This window comes from Silurus meridionalis, chromosome 12 (genome assembly GCF_014805685.1).
Source record: "Silurus meridionalis isolate SWU-2019-XX chromosome 12, ASM1480568v1, whole genome shotgun sequence".
NCBI classification, from domain to species: domain Eukaryota; kingdom Metazoa; phylum Chordata; class Actinopteri; order Siluriformes; family Siluridae; genus Silurus; species Silurus meridionalis.
Window position 1 is genome coordinate 22,005,325 of NC_060895.1, and position 21,184 is coordinate 22,026,508.

Here is a 21,184-nt window from a genome sequence, read left to right on the forward strand (position 1 = left end):
CATTCCAGTTTTTTTGACAAATAATTAATTTAGAGGTTCTCCAGGGAAGATTCCTGGACATTTTCTGAAGATCGAATGCTTCATAGACCTCATCTTATTAGATTAGTGACGTTCAATTTGTTTAAACCCAGAGATCAGAGTACTTTTTTTATACCTAAAAACAGATTAGCCCTGAGAAAACACTGTCAATTTCTGTTAATTAATCAACAAACAAACTATGCATTTATTTTCTGGATATTTTTCATTTTCAGTGTCTGGAATGATGTTAATTTCTTTTATGAGAAGGCTCATGGGAATTCATCACAATGTCCACGCTGATCGGGAGCTCGAATCGGTCCAGCATGTTTATTAAACTCTTCTTCGGGACTCCATGATGATTCCTCCTGGTGACACAAGGAGGAAGGAGTTTACTGAAAGAAGTCGAAAGTTTGGATACGCCTTTTCCTTCGGTGTCTAGTCTTGATTTTTTTCAATTATTTTCAACATTGTACAACTAATACTGATGAAAAACCAAACTAAGAAAGAACATGCATGGAATTGTGTAGTAAACAAAAACGTGTTAAACATCCCAGAATACATTTCTTGACTTCTTTATGTGCTTTAGACTATCAGTTGTCTTGTGGGAGTCAAGAGCCCTAATTAGTGCTTCAACAACTAATGTTCAAATCCCTATTGTAGCAAGAAATCATGCAAAACCATCAAACGTTATGATGAAGCAGGTTCTCATGAAAGGAAAGGAAGACCCAGAGCTACCTCTGCTGCAGAGGATAGGTTTATTAGCATTACCAGTGGCAGACACATCTTAACATCCACTGTTCAGAGGTGACTGAGTGAGTCATGGTCGAATTGTGGCAAAGAAACCATTATTTCGGAAGAACAACAAACAGAAGAGACTTGTTTGGTCCAAGAAACACAAGGAATGGATATTAAATTAGTGGAGAACTGTCCTTAGGTCAGATGAGTCCAAATTTGAGATTTTTGGTTCTAACCACCATGTATTTGTTAGACATAGAGAAGGTGACCGGACAGTTCCTGAATATGTGGTTCTTACTGAGAAGCATGCAGGAGGAAGTGTGTTAGCTTTGCTGGTTAGTTAATGATTTAGTCAAAATTGAGGGCATTTAATCACAGCATTTTGCAACGACATGCTACCCCATGTGGCTGCATCTGCTTTCCAACAAGAAGGAGCGTGACGGAGTGCTGCATCAGATGACCTCCACAATCACGCGATCTAAATCCAGTTGAGAAAATTTCAAAGTGAATGAAATGCAGTTAACAAGTACTCAACACCTCTGGGAACTCCTTCAAGATTGGTGGAAAACTATTCCAGGAGACAACCTTGTTTGTTCACGACATAATCCCATGTGTGTTTTCTTAATTTGGGCGTCTTCAGTATTAATGTACATTGTTTAAAAGAATTTGTAAAAAAAAATATCACTACACTGACTTACAGAACACACTATATGGGCAAAACATTTGTGGACACCTGATTAAGTGTGCTTTATGAACATACCGAACTACATTTAGTCCCAATTTGCTCTTATAATAACCTCTGGAAAGATCTTCTGGGAAGATGTTCCAATAGATTTTGGAGTGTGCTTGTAGAGATTTGTGTGAGATTCACCATAAGGGTGTTAGTGAAGTGGTGCAGAGAGGTTCAGAGCTCTATAGCAGGAGGTCTTCCACTCCAACCCATGTAAAGGATATCTTTATGGAGTTTTCTTTGTGCACAGGGGGCACGGTCATGCTGGAACAGGTTTGGGTCTTCTAGTTTAAGTGAAGGAAAAATTCACTTCTACCGCATCCAAAGACGTCCAATACAATTGTGTGCCTCCAATAACTGTGAGAACGGTTTGGAGAAGAACCACATATGGCAGGAAAAGTCAAGTGTCCAAATTCTGTTGTCTATAGAATTTAATAAAAGTGAATTTGTTTAGTTTTACCCTTTGGGTTTAGGATCAGTCGAACTATGAGCAGACCTACTTTTCTAACTCGGCAGGATCACATTTCCAGCTGGTGTCCGGCTCAACAAAGTCCACTCTGTACCCCATCTCTAGTGCCTGCAACATGATTAAAAAGGAAAACAAAGATACGTTGATCAAAGAAAGTACAAACATAAATCAACAAATTCTGTGCCCTTTATTAAAGCTCTATTCCCACTGCAGGGACTTACCGCTGCCACGTACGGCTTCATCTCCCAGGCCTGAATGTTCGTATTATCTATAATAACCGGTGTGTACTCGTCCAGCATGGCTTTTTTGGCTATAATTGGGCAAAACAAATCACAAAACTGGCATTAAAATCATTATTTTATCATTAAAATCTCTAAAAAAATCAGCAGATTCAGATTCACCTCTGTTTTGATTCCAGGTGTGGGCGGTGCTGAGCAGAGCGGGCTCGAAGTGGTAGCTGTCCTTCTGGTAAAAGTAATCGTCGGTGCTGAGGATCAGTCCACTCGGACCGCTGGATGATATTTGCCTAAAAAAAAAAAAGCACAACCTTCTGTGTTATTACAGTGGATTTATAAATATCCGAATGTCAGTCTAAACGACTAAAGCACCGCTGCATTATAGACATATAATACAGATTGACATGGCAGAGGTAGAGCTGCATCTTCCTGCAGACACAACAGGAAAAGAGCATCTGGTTTTATTTCATCTCTTTTCTAAGACCTGTTTGTAAAAGGGGCCATGTGTTTGAAGTCAGAAAGCGAATTCTTCTTTGTTTACTATGAACAACGCAGTTACGTTGATTTGACATCACTTGCTATACTCAGAGTTGAGAAGACCAGTCGAGTTTTAGTTTAAAGCATGATCAATAAAAATTTTAAATACTTATAAAGATCGCTAGATTTTTTTGTGTGTTTTATTCACCTGCAAAATCAAAAAACTCACCTAGCTAAGGTCGTCTTCCCGGAACCTGGGACTCCTCTCATCAAAATCAACACCAGAGACGGAGAGTCGTAACGCTGGTGTCGGTTCACGTCCTGGTAATCCTGGTCCTCATACCGCCGTCGTTCGAACGCTTCGTACGGAGCAGGGCTGTGAGATGAAGCGGGTCTGGGGTCAGGACCAAGCTGGAAGCTGCTGTCCTCGAGCTGACCGTACTGGTGTCCGTGAGACTGGGAGTACGCCGGGTACGTGGGATTCGGAGGTGGAGGATGAAAGCGGAAGTTTGGTGGAGGATGCTGCCACTGATTTTGATAGCTGTGTGGGTTTGACCAATTGCAGGTCAAGTCATAATTCTGTCTCCATTGTGGTGCGTTCCTGTCTGCTGTGTTTGGCCATGGAGCAGGATAAGGCCTGTAGGCATTCCTGTGGGGGTTTCCTCTCTCTTTAATAGCTGGTGGGTTTGAGAGCTGACGTACATTCTCAAAATTTCCATCTTGTCTGTCCAGTGGAGCAAAGAAGTGAGATACAGGCTGATTGTTTCTATTGAACGTGTCTGATCGAGTCCAGGACTGAGACAAATTCTTACTATTTCCGTTTATAGCATCTGATGGAGCCCAGAACCTAACCTTCTCACTAGTCCTACCTCCAGTGTGTGGTGGAACCCAGAATTGAGACACAGACTCGCCATTTCCTTCTTCAGTACAGGCTTGAGAGACATTTTCACAATTCCCATCTCCAGCATCCGTCTGGTCGATCTGCGCAAGCTCTTTATAAAACTCGCTCAGTTCGTCCTCGATCACAGGCTGCGGCCGACATGCCGGGCCGATAAAAGCCGTGCTGCTGATGCTGATCCCTTTGATGGCCTCTTCTCTTTTTTTTGACTGACCGGACACTCGCTCAACATCTCCAGAGGTTTTCTCATGCTGCTTGGGACTTGGATTCAGCTGTAAGACCTCTATACAGTCCAATACTCTCCGCTGTTCAGGAAGCCCTGGAGCAGGAGCGTCCTGTGGAAACGTTCTGCTACAGCTCAATGTTTCAGCTCGGTCCAGCTTCTTTGGATCTTCAACACTTCCACTTACAGATGGAGGAGAAGATCCAGTTGGAGTAACAATAGGCATCTGGAAACGATGAAAGCGTTACATGTGATACAATACCACTGTATTGAACTGCTCTGGGATTAACATTTTATTGTTTAATATGATGCTACATTGAAGAGAGAACGAGAAATAAATCTTTGCATCTGTATTGTTACCGATGCTTCAATCGGTCCAAAAATAATCGGTATCATATATCGGCCATAGGAAAACACATATCGGTCGACCTCTACCTAAAAACCAATAAAGATTCAATTTCTTTCCCTAGAAACTGTTCAACCTTCGGAAACTTCGCTTAAATAATTAATTTAATAAATAGGTTAATAGTTTTCAATTCTATTAAAAACAGATTCACAACATTTACCTACTCAAGCATGTTTATTACATGTTCATGGCCGAATCTCAAACAGACTCGTCCTCACTTACCTGAGTGGACTACATAGGGTGTGAGATAACACACTGCGAGCCCTCCATAGTGCACTTCATATCCGATAAGTCACTATTTAGGATTGGACCCTGAACAGTGTTTTGAAGCCCGGTTTAAAAAAAAAAAACTCCAGGTCTGAGAATGAAATGGTTTCTAATTACCTACCGGGATGTAGACAATTAAATACAATATTTACGTAAAATAAAAAGAAAAATCGGTCAGCATTAATTCACGTTCTCGGGGGGAAAAAACGAGAAACGACCGTCAGCGAAAAACGAAACACGGGAAGTTGCTTTTCTTCGTGGGTGTGAAACTGTAACGCGGGACTCTCTACTGACACCTAACGGCCACTCGCGTCCGCCATATTGGAATGCGACCTCTTAATACCATCGTTATGACACTACAGCTATAGATACCATCAATATTGTACAGAAACACAGTAAAACAGAGACAGGAATCCCATACATTCAGAATTAACATCATCACTAAAGCACGAAACCCAATGAACACAATTCAACACGTCTCCTTTCACTGGAGCCACAACCGCACCTCCCGCATACATCATCAACAGCAGAAGCATCGATATTAACCTCATAAAATGACCCGGTTTTCCTGTATTTATGCTTATTTTTAATTCAGTGCATTACGGTTTACCTGGGGATTTCAATTGTATGTTTTTTGTGCAATTTCTACAGAAAAACAACTAATATATTTCAGCTTGTGCAGTTTGCTACAGATGCGGTTTGCGTGTCTGATTAGGGAGCTCTCTGACCAATCACAGTCTGAGTGTTCAAAGCGACAGCTTCGGGCAATATAGAGTTTATGGTTAAAAAAAAAAAAAAAAGCCTGCAGGTGCTGATGGTGAAGGCCTTATGTCAGATATCTTTAACCATGGCAACATGTGATCTGACGGCTGAAATTTTATTTGAGATAAACTCCACCATAAACCAGAGAGAAACTATATGAAATCAAGAAAATATAATATATTTGTGAATAATTTAATACATATTAATGGCCAAAAATACATTATAACATAAGACATTGATTCTGATAGAGTTTAGGTGAGCAGAGAAGGTCTTGCTATCTCTGATTGCGTTCCTCTGAATTCACTAATCCCTATAGTATAGTTCACTATTTGGGAAAAATGGAACGTATATGAGTTACTCCTATTATTAGAATGATGGATAATGTCTGCTAGCTAGCCACTGGTAATTCACTCAATGATGTGCCAAATCTCTTTTGATATTCCACCAAATTTCATGACCACAGTTCAGCATTTCACGTTTACTGACAACACAAAAGTTTTCCATTCACGTACCATGTCTAGAAAGCCAGACCAAATGTCTGTTGAGAGAGCTCTACTGCCTGTGCTCTGGATTCAAGATTTATGCTGTTCAGGCTCCAGTATTTGTCTGGGAAACATCACTCTTTATGACTCTGGTAAGCAGAAAAGCATCTCAGGACACACAACACTCCAAGTCTTGATGCACAACAGAATAACATCAGTTTCCACTCCTGGCAAACAGTAACAGAAATCTGCAAATATAGTGCACACAGGTTACGCCAAAGTAAACGGATGTAAACTTGAAAAAGTGTAAACACAAATATATAAAAATACACAAAAATGTATCATGCTATAAAACAGTACCCTAAACAACTCACCTGGCTAGCTTTACACATACATACAATCCTACACTGAATAATTCTTGCTGGAATGAATCCTGTTTCAAAAAACATCTACTTACTATGAAACGTCATTGAGGAAAAAACTACGATGAACTTCCCCACTGCTGGAAATTATGCCATTGGATTTTGTGAATGTTTGCCTCTAGTTGTGTGAAAAAATCCCTCTGGACATAAAAAAAATATATTTTTTTATCATGCTGGCGGTGACGTTTTCCAGGTTCCTCTTGGGCAATTCCTGTTTCCTTAGTAAGCTTCTGGTGATATTTTTCCCTTTTGGAACCCAGAGCAAACTGATGACAAACAGCAGAACAAGAGCAAACAAGACCAGTATGATTGTTTTTGTCTCAAAATGCTAATTTTGGGACCATTATTGAAAAAAATGGTTATAGGTCTGCAGTTCAAACACAATCCCAATGTTTTAGAGTTATTCCAGAAAATACGTGGTTGTGTCAAACCGAGACTACTGGTGCTAACTGGTGCTATCAGACCACCTGATTTACCACGTCTGCGATTTCATCATGGACACTCCAGTTAAAACAAAGAGCAAACATGAAATAATGCATGAAACCGAAAGACGTTTGACGTGACACGTCTGGTATACGGCGATGCTGCAAAGAGTCGGTTGAGGTGTTTTGAGTGGCACACGTGATTCAAGAGGGGGACGTCACTGGAAGACAACGAGATCAGGAACACCTTCAACGAGCTCAAGCCTATTCAGCAACTTGCGCTTAATGATTGTCAGAGAACAAGCCACACGATCTCACGCCGTTTTGACGCTGTTGCGGAACGCTGGAGGCGATGTATTACTGTGCAAGGGGACTATTTTAAAGGTGATAGTGTGTACACATAGATCAATAAAGTACTTTCTTGTAAACAGAGCCCGTCTGGAAACTTTTCTATACCACCGCATATATTAAGGCTAATAAATAACATAATTCATGTGACTTCCCAGATTGGTATCAAGAGAAAGAAACAAGCATGTAAGAAGCCTCACACTAAAAGATTTGTGGTGTGTGTGTGTGTGTGTGTGTGTGTGTGTGTAGGTTTTAAGCAAACACATGGAGCTGCCAATTGAGGTTTGGGATTTGAGCTTAGTTTGAGTTAGCAGTTACGGGGAAAGAAGGATATGTTGTGTCACGGTGGAGTCACGCTAGCAAATGCAGTTTACAGTAAATACATATTTCACATCCAAAGAAATAAAAAAAAAAGAATGAACAGAGAAAACACATCATTTTGAGAAAAGAAAAACAACAAGGGTTGTGGTCAGCAGGTCAGAGTTCAGGGTGATGTACTAATCAGTGATGGACAGTAAGGAAGTAAATGTAATTCATTACTGTTCTTAAGTAGTTTTTTGGTGTATCAGTACTTTGCTGAAGTATTTACATTTGGGGAGACTTTGAATTTAACTTCACTACATTTCAAATTCAAATTCAACTGGTCAAACAAGACAACCAATCAGGATCGAGCGCTCGCTCTATTTTAAACTTGTTTTGATTGCCGCTTGGTGTATCTACTGATCACCTACATACAGTTCAGCATCAGTTGAACAGCAAGCAGAACATTTGGAGAGGAATAAATTGTGGAAGGAACTTCAGACTAGAACTCGCCAAACAAACGTGACCTTTTTTTGCATGATTTTCTTTTGAAGTGGTTGAAAAGAAGGTTTGGGGCTCATGACAATTTGAATAGATATCAATCAGTGTTTGACTATTAATATCATTTTATTAATATATTGTTGTGCTGGGAGTCGCATTAGAGTCTTTTTACATAAATGTTGATTAAGTAAAGAGTGACAAAAATGATAATAGGAACATTACATCCATAATAAATCATAGTACTTAAATCTGCCTATGGCTTCATACAGCAATACATACAAAAGCCTCACAAAACACCCTACAAACCAAAACAAAAGTAGATAAAACAGTATAAAATCTTGCTGGGTTACTGATCGGAAGGTCAGGGGTCCAAGCCCCGGTATCGCCAAGCGGCCACTCTTGGGCCCTTAAGCAAGGCCCTTAACCTCTGTGGTCCAGGGGCGCCGTATCATGGCTGACCCTGCGCTGTGATCCCAGCTTCTGAGCAAGCTGGGATATGCGAAGAACGAATTTCACTGTACTGCTATGTATATGTGACAAATAAAGGCTATTCTATTATTCTACTTTCAGAAGTCTCACACATACATACTACATCCCCATATGTACATTCTGTATATATGCACTACGTATACATACCTACTTACATTCCTGACTCAGCATACAATAATCTAATAGCAGTTAATTACTATTGACAAATGAGACTTGATAGACCCTTTTCTTCAGCTGTGGTTTTTCAAAGCGAAGGCAACAACTGGGATTGAAAGGGGAAAGAGCTTTCTGTATATTTTTATGTACATATCATTTAGCTGCCTCTGTACCTTACCTGTATCTTACCTACATTCACAACTGCTGCTTTAATCTCTTGAGATAGGATACAGGATATAGAGGTAGTCCTCTACTTACGATGGAGATATGTTACAACGACTCCATCGTAAGTCAAAAATATCATAATTTCGAAGATGGTACTTTCCTGCTTCATGCATGGGTGCTTGGAAGACTTGCTTTTATCCCTTAAATTGCTGTAGGAAACTGTTTGAAATATAAATAAACACAGAGATTCGCTCATCCCAGCTGCGCAGCCAACGTATCCTACATCGTATGCTGCTGCCTGCGCATGTTGTGTAATTTTTTATATTTTTAAATTTTGTCATATCACTATCGTCATCGTAAGATCGTAAGTCGAACCATCGTAACTCAGGGACCATCTGTATTCTCATCAAAACCTAGATAACTATCTATAAATGTACTAAAATATTTAAAACTATTGACCCGGTGTCCATTGGACGATTATCACAATTGTAAAGTTACTGCAGAGAGGCAAACGCAGTTATATAAGAAATTATTTCACTTTTCAACCTACTGAAAATTATGACAACGTTTTAGTGGCACATTTAAAAATATATAATATTTTACGCGTAATAATAGTAATAAAATTACGAGAATAAAGTCGTAGCAATATGGAAAAAAAGTTGAAATATTTGGAAAATAAAGACGAAATTATGAGAATACAGTCAAAATATTTTTAGAATAAAGTCTTACCAATACGAGCTTAAAATCACCGGATTTTCGAGAATCGTTTCCCGGTTTTGTATAAAATGGATGTGGAGGATTTGGTAAAATCCTACTTTAGCATAGGATTTAGCATTAAGGAAATTCATTGTCTTTTGGCACATCGGCACGGAGTTATAATTAGTAAACGGAAGATGCAGCGGTTCTGTAGTAAACGTAATTTATTCTGAAGTAAAATCAGACAATCATTAAAGAAATCGGCTCTTTTGTGTTTCTCAGCAGACTGTGAGTATGATGATTGAAGAAATCCAGTACTTCACCTGGAGTCCCAACGTGTTGTGGCATATAGAATTCATTCTTGTATTGCTACAATTTTATTCTCGTAATTCTGACTTTTTCAAATATTATGACTTTAATCTCGTAATATTTTATTTGTGCGCCACTAAAACGCCATCATAGAAAAGCACTAATAAATAATACATTAAATATTAAGTCAACATCAAACACTTTATTTCATCATTGTGCCAACATTAAAGTTAAAGGAAAGGCATTAAGTATTCGAATGGTTCCAGATTTATACAACTCTATGTTACCTATAGTGGTAGTGCTCCAAAGGCTACATGTGAAACCCATCTTTCTGTTTATAAAAACTTGGTACAAACGATATTGGTAGTAGAAAAGATTGTTTTTATTAGTTACCTGACACAGAATTTTGTTGATGTTGTGTTATGTCACTTTCAGAGCTGATGTATCCTGAGTGGGGGGTAGTCGCTTAGTGGTTGAGGCATTGGATTTGCTACCTAAGGTTGTAAGTTCAAATCCCGGCCACTCTAAACTGCCATTTCTGGGCCCCTGAGCAAGGCCCCTAACTGCTCAGTTGTATGACTGAGAAAAATTGAAGTCTCTCTGGATAAGGGCGTCTGGCAAATGCCATAAATGTAAATGTATGCTGATGTATCGCACATTAAAACACTTCGTTGCTCATTGTAATATTAGTCACATGATAAAGATGCAACATGAGATGACAATGTATTATATGTGTGTCCTGTATTTATTTCTTTTTGGGGAAAAAAAACCCCAAAACCTCTGTGTTATGCCAAAAGAAACCTAAACATCCACTATATGGAAAAAAGTATTGAAACACCTGGCTATTCCACCCAAATCTATTTCTTCCTCAAATTTTGAGTGACACAATGGTATATACAAAGGTACTGTATATATCATTGAACTAGGAGACTCAAACCTGTTCCAGCATGACAATTCACTTGTGCACTAAAGATATGCTGTGCATGATTGCAAGTTTGTGGAAGATCTTGATCTGCTATAGAGCTCTGACCTCAACCCTGTTGAACACCTTTGGGATGAATGTGAACGCTGACTGAACCCCAGACCTCCTCAACTCACCTACATCAGTACCTGAATTTACTACCACCTTTGTGGCTGAATGAGCACAAAACTTGATAAAATGTAGTTGAACATCTTTCCAGAAGAGTGAAGGTAGGGAGCAAATAGGGACTTAATGTGGAATGCAAAGCTAAAAAAAACACATATCTCATGGTCAGGTGTCCACAAACTTGACATCATGACTGATCTTTTGGAATAAACCTGTACATGAAATAATACCCATAAAGGTTCAAATTACACCATGATTGTCAAAACAGTCTTTATAATACCACATGCCTTTTGGAATAAGCTCTGTGTAGGTTTATATCAATTGTCATGAATACGTATTTTGTCAATTATGAGGTCAGGTTCACAGAAGCTAAATAATTTTATGAGTGACAAATGTGGACCTGAAATAAGAGCCATCTAGGACCATATCAAATACCACACTTCTATTGTCTATTATGAACACCAGAGTCAAATGTGTAAATCTAAATTGACAAAAAAAAGTCTTGATTACAAGCCTGTAGGAATAAAAAGTTTATTGAGAAGATCTATGCAGACTTATTTCAATGGTTACACACGAGGTGGTATCAAAAACAGTTTAGAGTATAGCTTTGTTTACAAGTAAGTACTTTATCTATCTACGTTTAGACACTATCACCTTCAAAATAGTCCCCTTGCAGAACAATACGGCGCTCCCCATGTTCCTGCCACCTCTGGAATATGTCCTGGAAGTCTTCTTTTTCAAAGTGTGTCTTCTATTATTCTAATAGCACCAGTTGCACAGCTCCTGATAAACACAGGACGATGTTTAATGAAAGTTGGTGCTCCCTGTGACTGTGCGTGCAGCCGTGTGCTGCCACCTGTTGGCATGTTACAAGTCTCGTAACTTTTTGATACCACCTCGTTCAGTGCTTTTGACAATTATAATGTCAGTTTAACTGATTAACACACTGGATTTGCGTGAAAAAATTACTGTATGACACCTGGCACTTGTCGTAAAGGGATATTATAGGTCTTATCTAAGTAAAGTAGAAGTAGTAGCGTAGTGGTTAAGGCTGTGAGTTACTGATTAGGGGGTCAGGGGTTTAAGCCCCAGTATTTCCAAACTGCCACTGTTAACAAAGGCCCTTGACCAAGGCTCTCAACCCTCTCTATTTATGGGTACTGTACCATGGCAGACCCTGCACTCTGACCCCGGTTTCCTAACAAGCTGAGATAAGTGGAGAAATAATTTCACAGTGCTGTAAAATGGTAGCTTAAATGTTAATGCACTGGATCTAAAGGTCATGAGTTCAAATCCCAGCCACACCAAGCAGGGCCCTCCTTAAAGCTCAAGGCTGCTCAGTTGTATGAATGAGATATTTGTAAGTTGCTCTAGATAGGGGCGTCTGCCAAAATGTCATATATATAAACGTGACAAATAAAATTTTCTTTCTTTTTTCTGTAGCCTTTCTGTAGGCTTTTAGGTACAATCTCACCAAACTATAAACACATGCACAAATAATCAGATCTACTGCATCTTTGTTTTTAACTGAACCAGCTCAGTATTTGAAAAATATTCATAAATTAAAAAAAAAAAAAACCCGCGTTGTTTGTAAGTTAGTAATAAAGTAAAGGTTGTGAGAGACGTGCGCATTGTAAGAGCTCAGCAGTGCAGCAGTTCATTTGCTCTCATGATGCGTGTGACTTTCCGTCTATTGTAGCTGTACTCATACTGCAGGTTCTCATGGTACAGGTACAAGTATCCTGTTAAAAATGAAGCACAGAGAAAAAAATGATGTATAGATATTCTAGAATGTCCCATAATATGACAAACTGTGTTTTTTCTTCTTCTTGTACAGGTAGCCCCCAACTTACGATGGAGATGCTTTCCGATATGTGCATCGTAACCTAAAAAGACGTGGTCTAGCCTACCCAGGACTCTTAAAGAATGGTACTGCTACGTTTGCCTGCCGCGCAAAACGTAAAATATTTGTACAATTTTTTCGGATCGCTATCGCCAATGTAGAGTGGAACTATCATAACTCTGGGACTACCTGCTATTTTCTACCAACATTAATTCCAAGTCTAAACAGATGACATTACGTTTTTAGATTGTAATCAAATAAAACACTTCAGGATGGATTATTTCTCCTATAACACCGCCCCCACCTTACTGTATCTCACATATTGTCTGAAGCACAACACTGAATATCAGGTGTGTTCAGCATGATAAAGCTGACCCATACCATTTTTATAGGTGGCAGCGTCCACCTCATCCACCTCGTCCCCGTCTCTCTCTTGCATCCCAGGGAAGTCGTCCTTTATAGACCTGGGGTATCCCTGATCCATGGTGGCACTCTGTTCATTGTAACTGTGAATGAAATCGATGTCAGTGTTCAGACTCTACCTTCTGCACAAACTTTATTCTTGATTTTCTCTATTTAATTTATGATGTATTTCCAATTTCTGATGTTTTTGATATGAGTTTCAATCTACCTCCAGTACTCCTCGTCAGTGAAGAGCAGAGTCTTGCCCGTGTCACGGATGTGAACCGCAGCGTCGATTTTGCGTATGGATTTAGGGAGTCCCAGCGTGTGGATGTATTTTGGGTAGCCTGCCACCAGGGTGTAACCGTTGAGAGCCCACATTCTGATACCTTCAACAAAGAGAAAGAGACATTTCACTTGTCACATATACGTTACAGCACAGTGAAATACTTTCTTGCCAATGAACTACCACATCCCCACCAAATAACATAAAAAACAATTAAAGATGAGTATAAATATAATGTTGACAATACCATAGATATTCATAGATTTTATACTACAATATTACTACTACTACTACTACTACTACTACTACTACTAATAATAATAATAATAATAATATGTTGTTAAAGATAAAGGTTATTTGTTACTCTTTCTCTCTATATGACAATCTGGAAACTAAATCTATCATCTTTCTTACTCTTATGCAGTTCAAGCCTTATAGTTTGCCTTTTATTAGCTAGACTAATTTGCTTTGTTGCAATAATGCTTGCATTAGCCAATGCTTGGATTAATTAGAATAATAGTTTGCCATAAAAAGCACTTGAGTAGCAACAGATTTTTTAAATTAAACGTTAATTTAGGATAATATCCTGTCAAGTGTTAGCTTGCTAAAGAAGCTAAAGATTGCAACTGCTATTGTTAGTTAGCTTGGAAGCAAATATGGCTAATGGCCTATATAATGTACTAATCAGCACAACGTCAAAACTAGCACATAAGCATAGTTAGACAGTTAGCTTTCTTACTAGCAAACCTTATTTATGGATTCAATTACATAACCGTGATAGTTAGCATAATGCTAGCTAGCATGCTATACTTAGCTAGTTTGCAATTGTATGGTTGTAATTAGATAATGTGCATGAGTGTGACATGTGCCAGTTAGACAGCACAGTGGGGTTTAGTGCCATGTCTGGATATCTGGCTCAGTCAGATAATAGTGCTTGATCCATGTTTCGGATTCTTTTGGAGTTTAAGAGTGAAAATGGCCCTAATAACATTTATGAATATGATATTATATAAAGAGCATTATGTGAAAGGAAAATACAAACCACTGAATATGATGACCAGATCCTTCTCAAGGTTCTCATAAGCCGCATTTATTTTCTTTGGGAGTTGAGGCCATATGGAATGAATAAGCGTGAGTTCGGGTTCAGTGAACTGTGGGTGCAAGCGCCAAAAATATCTGCCAGATGAAGTAGAAACACAATTACATTTAGAGCAGAGTTTAAAACTAATGATGCAGTAATGAATTTGTTGGAGTGAAATGCCAAAAAAATATCTTTATCATAGAGCACCCGTCTTTGAAAATAAGCGTCTCTCCACGGAGCTCGGTCACGGCATCGATGCTTAACTCGGGGTCGCATTTGTTTGGAGCCTCGGGTTTAGGTTTAAATTTCTCATGATCCGGGTTGGGGCCTAGAAATCAGCCAGAAACACAAGGCTGGTTACAAGCGTGGTATGACAACCAATAGAGATGTGTATCGTCAACTGTTCTATTAATGATATCATAAGTCTTGTATTTACCGTAGAGTTCTTGTATGCCTTTGATGTCATCTTCAGACAGAGGGAATCCTTTGGCGTATGAGTAAACCGGGAACATCAGCGAGCCAGGGTCGTTAGAATGAGCCATGCCGAGAGCGTGGCCGAATTCGTGAGCCGCAACTAAGAACAGGTTGTATGCTGCAAGAGGAATCGGAGGAACTCTTTCAAAACTTTTAATTTCTTATATACAGTAGATTTGACTAATTCTCTCATTCAACTTTATAGGAAAAACTTTAGATAGATACAACTTTATTTTTATTTTATTGTACAGGTACACAGCAACAAAATGCAGTTTAGTATCTATCAGAAGTGCAAATTTGAGCATTGTGCACTATATTTCCAAAGGTATTGGGTCACCTGACCTTTCCTGCTATATGTGGTTCTTTTCCAAACTGTTACCATAAAGCTGGATGCACTCAATTGTACAGGACATTTTAGATGCGCTATAATAAAATTTAGCTTTGAGGAAAGATGAGCTGAAGATCCTGAGTGCCTGCTATAGAGCTCTGAACTCTTCCCTACTGAACACCTTTGAGAATTATAGGAACGCTGACTGCATCCCAGGGCTCCTCACCCTACATCAGTACCTGCCTTTTGTAATACCCTTGTGGCTTATAAACACAAATATCCATAAGCACACAACAAAATCTAGTGGAGTGGAGGGAAATATAAGAGCAAATAGGAACTAAATGTGGAATGCAATGCTCAAAAATCACAATGCCCAGGTGACCCAACACTTTTGGCAATATAGTGTGTGTGTGTGTGTGTGTGTGTGTGTGTGTGTGTGTATATATATATATATATATATATATATATATATATATATATATACATATATATATAATTTACATCAAAAACTAAGGCAGATGCCAAAAATGCTGTTGTTTTATCCTAATATAATCCTAATATATATTATCCTAATTTATTATTGGCTTTAGATAATTTAAAGACTGCTATACTACATATAAGTCCACATGAATAAGCTGTTACAGTGAAAACAATTGTGTATTAGAACAAATGCATTCACTGAGAACTGTGAATATAAATTCATTGATTATTCCAGAACCGTACGTTACCATGCGAGTCTTTCGTCCACGTTTCATCCTCATCGAAGTGTGTGTCCCCACCAATGCCTAATCCTGGTGGGTAAGCATGCGCGAGGAGTCCATCAGGCCCGTCGAAAGGGTTGTGATCTCCATGTTCTGTGATTTGAACCACATCGAGATATCAAAAAACAGGTCTGAAAAGGTAAATACATTTAATGCGATAAGCCTGAGTCATCATAAAAGCGAATCTACCTCCTCTCCCAAAGCTGATCATGATGTCGGCGTTGCCTTCACGCAACCTCTTGAACCTCAGAGGAGTCACAAGGCTCCAGGTCCTCAGGGCATTATGAATGGCTTTATCCACATCCTCCTTCTTCAGATCAGGAGTGTAGTTTGTTATCCTGTGTGAAAAAACAGATAACAGTTAAACAGATAACAATAAAAACCAGATGAAAAAAAAAATGAACAAAAAAAAAAGACTCACCTGAATGTCACAACTGTGTTTTTCCATTTGGGCTTCTGAGGGAAGAGATTGTACTCTCCTACATCTAGGACACCACATCTCGCCTTGTTCATGACCTCAAGTGTGTCATCATCCAACTTCCCAGTGATTTCCAGCTTGAAGAATGACTGCATGACACGGATCTTCTCGGCCATCACGTCTGAGGATTTGGATTTTCCCAGCAGGCCGGGCTGCATGCCGTAATACCGTCTGAGGTATCGCTACACAAGAAGAAGTAGAGGAAACTTACTTGAAGATCATGTTTTATAAAAGTGATGTATATTATCAGTTTATATCTTATATATATACTGCTTTACACTACTATCTCTTCTACTTTGTGCAGTATCATATCCATGTGCGATATACATCTTTAACTAGCATTACAATATCACTGGATGTCTTGGATATTATTGTCATGTTGTGTACTGTTGCTGTGCTTGGTCAACTAGTTGTGTTATGGGAATTCATGTTTGGGGAAGTTGAAGCTCAGTTGTTAAGGCTCTGGGTTACTAATCAGAAAATCAAAGATTCAAGTCCTGGTATTGCCAAGCTGAGCAAGTCCTTAACCCTCTGTGCTCCAGGGGTGTTGTGTTATGATGGACCCCAGCTTCCTAACATTGCTTTGATATAAAAAAGTAAGAATTTCATGGGGCTATAAAGTACATGTGACAAATATAGAGCACCCTTTCTTCTTTTCTTGTTTGTTTTAGTAAATGTCTCGTTCAGTCCAGGCTTTCTGTGTCAGTATGTTGAATGTGCACTGTTGGTTTGTTCTAAAATGAAAATAAATGCTTAGGCTTAGGCATACTTAATATTAATAAATAAAACTTTACATAAATTAATAGTAATAATTCCGTTTTACAGCATATTCACACAGACGTTTGAAATAGAACACAATGTACAAAAGTTCTTTTTTCAAGAGTTTGTACTATTTTTAAGAAGCATAAATTGATTTAGAATTTTGAATTAAATAAAGCATAATAGAAACTGTATAAATAATAAGTCAAATAAACTAATAAAGAGTTAATACAAAACAAATGTGCCCTAGATTGAGAAAAAAAAATACATTCACTGAGATATACAATAAATAAATTGATATATATATATATATATATTTTTTTTTTTTTTTTTTTCGTATTAGCCATGAAGGGACAAATATTAAATAGTATAACATTCCATATTTAAATTTAGACAAATTCTGAAGACAATCCCAAATATGGCCAGAAAATTAAACCTTTTGCTAGACATTATTTAATTTTTTCAAGTTTAAAATAAAATATAAATTAAATGTTACAGTTCTTTATATATATATATATATATATATATATATATATATATATATATATATATATATATATATATATATGGCAAGCAAATTTCAATCCTCAAAGTAATAAAAATCTCTAAAAAATTTCTATTTACCCATGTCCAGATCTAGAGAAATTTGTGATTCATTTTTTGTTCACTAAAATTTAAAAACCTTGACATTTTTTCCAGATTATTACAAAAATTAATTTCACTTGCTCAGATATTTTCCACACCACAGAGTTGTTGCATCTTTAAAAATGTTTCCTTACCTCTGCCAACAGCCACCTCTCTCTCTCGTCTGTGGGAAGCGGTTTTGTGAATGACTGTCCCACAGCCACTAGTAGTACAGCTAAAGCTATAATCTCCATGTTTACTGCACCGAGTGCCTCTGCGAATGAGTGCTCCTGAAACACAGGGCTTTTATACTGACTTCGATGCTTCCCCACCTCTCTGGCTCTAACATGCCATGATTCATGTAAAAGTACCTTCGGCACTTCCTTCTAGAGGGAAAAGTGCAGGCAGCAGCAATGCTGTGGTTAATTTTAGGGAGAGAAATGCTTTGGAAAGACTGTCCAATTATTCATCACTGCATTTTAGCAAATGATTTCAGATTTCTGGCTAAACGAGTCCTGGTTATAATTTAAGTTTATTTTAATTAAAATGAAATCATGTTGTTTATTTAGACCCAAATTAAGCATTAGGTGCGCTGACGTTTCTCACTTCCGTATTACAGGAACATGATGATACATAGTAGCTGTAGCTATAAGATTAAAGTGTTAGGATTGGAAGGTTATAAGTTCAAGTCCCACCACCACCAAACTGCCTCTGCTTTGCATTTGAGGAATTGCAGGTCTACTAAATGTTACAAATAGAATTATTTTTAATAAAAACATTTTTTTCTGGTTAGATTGGAAGTGGATGCTCAGTGGTAAAGGCTCTGGGTTACTGATGCGAATGTCATGGGGTCAAGCCCTGGTATTGCCAAGCTGCCTGCCACTCTTAGGGCCGTTAAGAAAGGCCCTTGATTCTCTGTGGTCCAGGGGCGCTGTGCAATATCTGACCCTGCGCTGTGAGCCCATCTTCCTAGCATCTCTGGGATATGCAAAGAAATGTAAAGAATTTCATGTTGCTCTAGAGTACATGTGACAAGTATAAATCTTTCTTTCTTTGCCACTAACGGAAGGTAAATGCTGACATATGCTTCCTATAAAACATCCACCGAGCCAGATGAATTTCTTTACAATCGCTGTTCATGCTGCTTCTCACACTCAGAAGTCGTTTCCAAGACAAAGTCCTGCAACATAATTAATAACTGATATCAGCTTGTCTTGCTGAAAACTTCAGGATGTGTGGTCACTGTAGCTCTGCTTTATCACACTATTGGATCATAGTTTAAAAAGAGTTTTTCTGTTGCTTAGATATCTGGATCTAAGTGAACCAGACCATATGTTGAACGTCTGCTGCTAAATTTAAACAGACGTTCCTAGGAGACTGATCACACCGTTGCGCCTCATGACTGTGATGCATGTCCATGCTGCTTTGAGTAAGCGTTCTTGATCATACCCTAATGTGGGGTCAGTATTTCAAAGGTAAATGTATATTATTTTATATCTAAATCCGGTGTTGTAAACTATGAATTAGCTTCATTGTAGGTACTGAACTACACTGTATGAACAAAATGAATAAATCTCACACAAGCTCCAAAATCTAGAGGAACATCTTCCCAGAAGAGTGGAGCTTATTATATCCGGACTAAATGTGGAATGGGATGCTTTCAAATGCATAAATAAACAATAAGCATAATAACTTTTGACTTAAATACAAGTTGTTTATAACATCTATGAAAAGTGACCCCATTGAAACTATACACTATACAGTGAAGATAAAAGGTGCATCGATGTCACCATTTTCACTCAAGACACTAAGAATGATTCATGAAAAAGCACCACAGCCACTTCCTCTCTTCCCATTCCAACAGAGCAAACCAAAAAAAGCACAGCGTGGAATGACCTCACCGAGAGGTCGCAGCTTTTTGGAAGTAAGATTTCGTAAAGTAAACAGTTTTTTACCTCACGCTGACTCCTCCATTCTTCAAAACAACACATGGAGGAGCAGGTGGGGGAACATGGTGAGGGACTTTTTGTGGTTTTGCGAAGTAAACGGTGAAAAGGAGGCATCTCTGCATTTTCTCAACATGCGGTCAGGTCTCATTTACAGACAGATGTCTTATAGGGGGTGGGCTTCAGTGTGAAGATTTGGGAATTATTAAATAAATTGCAATAAATTTTTGTCTTTTTGTTTTTTATCTAAATTCTAATCCGATTTATGTTGAACCTGTGACGTGCGATATTTTTCTGAATAAATAATTATTAAAAGTAAACTGTCTCACTGAAGAACAGAGTTAACAGAGATTTTTAAGCAAACCCGATGAATAAAACTAGTCACACGGATATCATTTCCTTGTGTTTGTTTTTCCACAGTTTGTGTAATTTGGTGTTTCTCAGGTAACGTACATGTACTAACCACTTTCAATGAATTTTCGAAGACTTGGAGAAAACAATGCAATACAAGGATGTATACTGCAAAATGTCCCCTTAAATTTGTACAGAATATAATATACAGTGTATTTAGCTAGAAAATAAATAAACAATTTAATAACAGGAAACTGACAGTTTGACACAAACCTCATCCCTGACATAAGCGCCTTGAAATGGATATAACAACGGAGATTGTGTCATTTTAGTAGTAAATACGATTACAGCATATATATATATATATATATATATATATATATATAAATAAATAAAAAAGTCCACAGCAAGACGCACAGCACGAGGACTCAACTTTTTTGATGATTCTATCTTGGAAAACATCTGTATGTCCCTGGCCACTGAACTGTAACTCAGTTTCAAGGTGTTACTGATCTTCTAATAGTCTAAGCAATCTTTGTGGAGAGCAACAATTCAAATTCTCAAATCATCCAGTAGTCAGTATGAGAGAATTTTACCCACAGCACCAAATTTTAACTCCTCTAATACAAGATACACAAAAACATGAACATGATGAATAGGACGTGTGGCTTTGCCTGGTTACATGATGTACGGCTGTTATCACTTAGGGTGTACTCACTTTTGTTGACAGTTATTTTGATAATAATGACTGTATATTGAGTTATTAGAGGAGAGTATATCTGTACTGTATACAAGCTGCACATTGATACTCTAAATATATATATATATATATATATATATATATATATATATATATATATATATATATATATATATATCTCCAAGTTTTATTTCTACAGTATTGTCCCTTGAAAAGATACATTAAAGTGGTTGCTGAAAAGTGAGGAGTGTACTGAACTCACTTTTGTGAGATACTGTGTATTTAGAAAGTATTTAGACCTCCTTGACCTTTTTCAAGGGCGCCTGATTCAGATCCTTTACTCAGTACTTAGTTAAAGCACCTTTGGCAGGAATTACAGCCTCGAGTCTTTTTGTGGATGACTCAGAAGGCTTTTCATACCTGGATTGGGGGATTTTCTCCCATTTTACATGGCAAATAGGATTCAATTCAGGGCTGTGCCACTCTAGAACATTCACAGGATTGTCCCTAAGCGACTTTTCTGTTGCCTTGGCTGTTTGCCTATTGTTCTTGT

At 38.1% G+C, this 21,184-nt stretch overlaps 2 protein-coding genes across 2 annotated transcripts in view; both read right to left on the reverse strand.

Moving 5' to 3' along the window:
* Positions 1-4,713, reverse strand: part of n4bp2l2 (NEDD4 binding protein 2-like 2) — a 5,055-nt gene extending 342 nt beyond the window's left edge. The window contains exons 1-6 of the mRNA XM_046863716.1: positions 4,415-4,713; positions 2,895-4,012; positions 2,354-2,478; positions 2,174-2,262; positions 1,984-2,060; positions 1-383 (exon numbers count right to left, since the gene is read on the reverse strand). The exon at positions 1-383 is cut by the window's left edge and continues 342 nt beyond it. Coding sequence (XP_046719672.1) covers positions 266-383; positions 1,984-2,060; positions 2,174-2,262; positions 2,354-2,478; positions 2,895-4,012 — 1,527 coding nt within the window. The 5' untranslated portion in view covers positions 4,415-4,713 and the 3' untranslated portion in view covers positions 1-265. The remainder of the gene's footprint in view (positions 384-1,983; positions 2,061-2,173; positions 2,263-2,353; positions 2,479-2,894; positions 4,013-4,414) is intronic.
* A 6,408-nt stretch (positions 4,714-11,121) lies between these two features.
* mmp13b (matrix metallopeptidase 13b) lies at positions 11,122-17,888 on the reverse strand. The gene is made up of 10 exons (XM_046863099.1): positions 17,790-17,888; positions 16,195-16,433; positions 15,963-16,111; positions 15,741-15,866; positions 14,647-14,802; positions 14,418-14,538; positions 14,172-14,305; positions 13,073-13,232; positions 12,823-12,947; positions 11,122-12,340 (listed from the first exon to the last, which is right to left on the reverse strand). The coding sequence occupies exons 1-10, from the start codon at positions 17,886-17,888 to the stop codon at positions 12,240-12,242; spliced, it is 1,410 nt and encodes a 469-aa protein (XP_046719055.1). The 3' UTR covers positions 11,122-12,239.
* Positions 17,889-21,184: the final 3,296 nt, after the last annotated feature.